The sequence below is a fragment of the Gavialis gangeticus genome, unplaced genomic scaffold (assembly GCF_001723915.1).
Source record: "Gavialis gangeticus isolate Ggan-Ray unplaced genomic scaffold, GavGan_comp1, whole genome shotgun sequence".
Taxonomy (NCBI): domain Eukaryota; kingdom Metazoa; phylum Chordata; order Crocodylia; family Gavialidae; genus Gavialis; species Gavialis gangeticus.
The window spans coordinates 3,594,218-3,597,926 of NW_017729002.1; the positions used below are offsets into that span (position 1 = coordinate 3,594,218).

Below are 3,709 nucleotides of genomic sequence, written 5' to 3' on the forward strand. Positions count from 1 at the left end.
GGAGACATTCCCGGGTGTTTTTAGTGAGCCATGGAGGCTCGCTCCTTTTCATTCCTTGTATTCAAAGCATAGGAGTTTGTTTACAAGAAGTATACAAACAAGATACCATAAGCAAATTTCAGTTTCTCCTACCCAGAGCAACCTACAGAACTAAGTCACTTGGGTCAAAACCTAGCAAGAATATTATAACAGGATTTTAATGACAAAAAGCAGGGAAAGCCACAGAGTCAATGATAATTCTGTATGTAACTTGCTGCAGTAAACAGGAAACACCAGCTGGTAAGTATCAACACACTGATATCTTGTGCTCTTTCAAACTACAAGGCATAATATTTGTTTACGCAAAAGAGTTCAGCATCACAACTGTCCAGAAAGAGTTGGGTTAGAAAAAAAAACCAAGCATACAGTGATACCATAAAGCTGCTGGTTTTTTTCGTTTGTTTTTTTAACACTTCACACTGGCTACAAATTTTGGTCTTTCATACACTACTTTTAATAAGGAAAATGATGAAACACAGTAGAAGGGACTCAACTGCTTAGGCTGAATCCCACGGACAAAGAAATCATATCAACTGTTCACAAAGCAATGAGATTTTTTGAGAACAAGCAAGCAAACAAAAAGAGCCATCATTGTGAGTATCAGTGTCAGCTCAGCTTCAGAAGGTATCATTCCTGTATGAAGAGGCTGACATAGTTAAAGAGCCAATTAAATTGACAGTAGAAAAAGCAGTCCTAAGTATTTTAAAAACATAGTAGGAAAAAAAATTCCCAAAATATACAGAAACTTGTTTTTCCACTAACCTGACAGACAAACTTGACATCTGGTGAACTTCTGTTGAAGGGTTTTGGAAAAATATAGAAATTAAATGACTTCATTATGTACCTGTGAAAGATGAGAGCTGTAAGTCAGAGAGCTTAGCAATATTATCAAGTAAAAATATCAAGAAGTCAAGGGATCAACATACTTCTCTTCCATGTGATCATATTTAAAAGTGCAAAGGCCAAACTGAAACAGCAAGAAATCCATGGAATGCTGGAAGGAAAGGGAAAATGGAAGTTAAAAAAACAGTTAGAAAGCACTTTCAAAGGCAACTATAAGGCAACTCAGGAAAAATGTGATATTCCTTGGCATGAATTATGCAATTCACAAGTAGTTTCAAAGAGTGTACATGCCTCAAATGCTGTCCCCAATTTCTTTGGTTTTACAGCCTCAATCCTTAGTTTCTATTCCATTACTAGACTCGAAACCCACAAACAGTCAACTCTGAATGTTCGTACGCATGAAAACAGAGGAATTGGCTGCAGACACCAAGTTGTCAAATACACAAAACCAACAAGACAAATTGGATAACTATTCTACTTTCTTGTGGTTATAGAAATATTAAGTAAAACATAAGTGTGATTTTTTTAATTTAGTAAAATCTTGACTCTCTTGACTTCTCTCTCCAGTCATCCTAGACCTAAGATCCGAATTGTTATTAAAGCACTATCAACTTCCAGAAGCACATCCAAGATTTTACACAGGGGGGGTGTGGGAGCAATGACCAGTATTGCAGGAGCTGTAGCCCCATGCTCCCAACCTCTGACTAGTGACAGAACAGTCCTTCAAAAAATCAAGTCATGAACCCTTGTAAAACCCCCATTTCATATGACAGAGCCGGGGCTGCTGTTTGGTGGCTTTCTTCTCCTTTGAGCACAGTAACAGATACTGTATTAACATAAATGATAAAAGTTCCCCAACTACACCCTATTGGTACTGCATACAGGTAGCATCAATGCACACAGGCAGAAGCACTAGCATAGACGGAGCACAGATGTTTTACAATCGTGCCATCAAGCACTTGACAATTGCTAAAGCAGTGGCAGAAAGCTCTTTCAAAAATAAGCAGTGTTGGAACTTCATAATAATCATAGCACTAGGCTACTGAAACTCATCTATTGTTTTAAAGCATATACATCTAAATCAGGATACATCCAAGTTACAAGCCAGAGGGCTCAGGGGGAGTTGATACCAAATTTCCTGGGTACACAGTCCTGCTGGGCAAGCATTTCAGTAGTAGCTGGGCGAGTGACAGCTCCTTTGATCCCAGGGGCTCCCTGAGCAAAGCACGGCCCTATTCAGTTCTGATCTGGCTCAGGGGGGAACAAGTGTGCACACCACCCCACAGCATTGCTTTTATCAATAAGTATTTTGATCCAAGGAGTGTAGCATCTTCTGTATTGTATAATCTGGCTAATACTGGATTCTACAAGCAAAGTTAGATAGTAACCGCATTTTATTCATGAAGTTCAAATTGTTCTCTCTGAGCCGCATTTAAAAAGGCAAGTAAAAATCTTCTGGATTCCATAAAGTGCCTGACATCACACACTGATACACGCCTGAAATAAACGGGGATAATCTCAGTTACACTGTACTACCTACGAAGAAAGGCAAAATGTTTCAGGGGTTGCATTGAAAAGTTACCTTTTTTAGTTTCTGGTATCTTTCTTCTGGTGTGTCAAAGCCATTGGTTAATGCACTAACAGATGGCCCATCACTGATGCCTAAAAATTTAGGGAATAGTTTTATTTTACTGACCCCCCTTAAAGAGAGTTAGAAAAGCACAAAAAGCTGGGCTAAGCATGTTGCCTCTACTTCAGGTGCAGAACACTGTCTTGCAGCAGAAAGTTCCCGTTCTGCTAAAAGCATCTTTCCATCAGGGATGAACATGCATTTGAAAACACAGACGCTAGTTAACTGCTGTCATTCAAAGCCCAGTGAACTCCCAACAGACAGCGAAGCTACGTGTTCAGAGCATATCTGGGAAGGCCGTGCTCTGCCCAACGCCTGCAACGTATGCGAGGCCAACACAGCAATGTTTCAGCGTTGCTGAAACCAGGGGGCAAGGGGATGAGTGGAAGAGGGATGCTCTGCCAAGTGACTGCTGGCCGCGTTTGGGCATTTCCTGACCCATCTACGTCTCCTGCTCTGAGGCAGCCGGTGCTTTCTCTCTCCCCCAAAACGCCCGCAGCCAGGGAAGGCCGCGCAGCAGGGGCAGGTGCCCGCAGCCCTGGGCCGCGCCGCCGCTACCTGAGAACTCCCCGTCGATGGCCAGGAAGTCCGCTTCCTCCACGGCGTCGTACACTTTATTCAGCGTGTCCTTAAAGTCTGCAGGGAGACAAGGACCGCGCGCCTGAGCCCCACGCCCGCCACGGGAGAGGCCGGCCAGCCGGCGCGGGGTGCCCGGCGCCCTCCTGCTCCGGGGCACCAACGGCGGCTGCAGCGCCGGGCACACAGGCCAGGGCCGGGCCTCAGGGGCCGCCCGCCGGGCCCCGAGCAAAGGGGGGAAGGGGGAGGAAGGCGAGACGCGGGCCCACACCCCGGCCAGGCTCCGCGCCCGCGCGCCGCAATCACTCACTGCTTCGGATCACCTCCATACCCGCGGCCCCCGGGCCCGGCCGCGCCTGCAACCGGCTCCGCAGAGGCCGAGCGCTTCCGGAAACAGCCCCTCCCCCGCCCACGTGAGTACTCACGTGACCGCGGCGGGGGCGGGCGACCGCCATCTTACCCTGCCCCTCAGCCGGCGGGGGTGGTGCTCGGTTCAGCTGTGGTTGGCCAGACCCGGCTCGCGCCGGCCCTTATTTGAGCTTGTGGGTGTGCAGTAGCCCAGCCCGGCCGGAGAATGAGGTCTGGTTGTGGTCCCTTGCTGCACAAAGTGGGGGCGAGGTG

The 3,709-nt window shown here is 46.8% G+C and overlaps 1 protein-coding gene across 2 annotated transcripts in view; it reads right to left on the reverse strand.

Moving 5' to 3' along the window:
- The window catches only part of PARN (poly(A)-specific ribonuclease), a 186,185-nt gene extending 182,678 nt beyond the window's left edge, over window positions 1-3,507 (reverse strand). For both annotated transcript variants that reach the window (XM_019507430.1, XM_019507429.1), the window contains exons 1-5: window positions 3,399-3,507; window positions 3,071-3,148; window positions 2,465-2,544; window positions 966-1,033; window positions 802-883 (exon numbers count right to left, since the gene is read on the reverse strand). In XM_019507430.1, coding sequence (XP_019362975.1) covers window positions 802-883; window positions 966-1,033; window positions 2,465-2,544; window positions 3,071-3,148; window positions 3,399-3,417 — 327 coding nt within the window. In that variant the 5' untranslated portion in view covers window positions 3,418-3,507. The remainder of the gene's footprint in view (window positions 1-801; window positions 884-965; window positions 1,034-2,464; window positions 2,545-3,070; window positions 3,149-3,398) is intronic.
- Window positions 3,508-3,709: the final 202 nt, after the last annotated feature.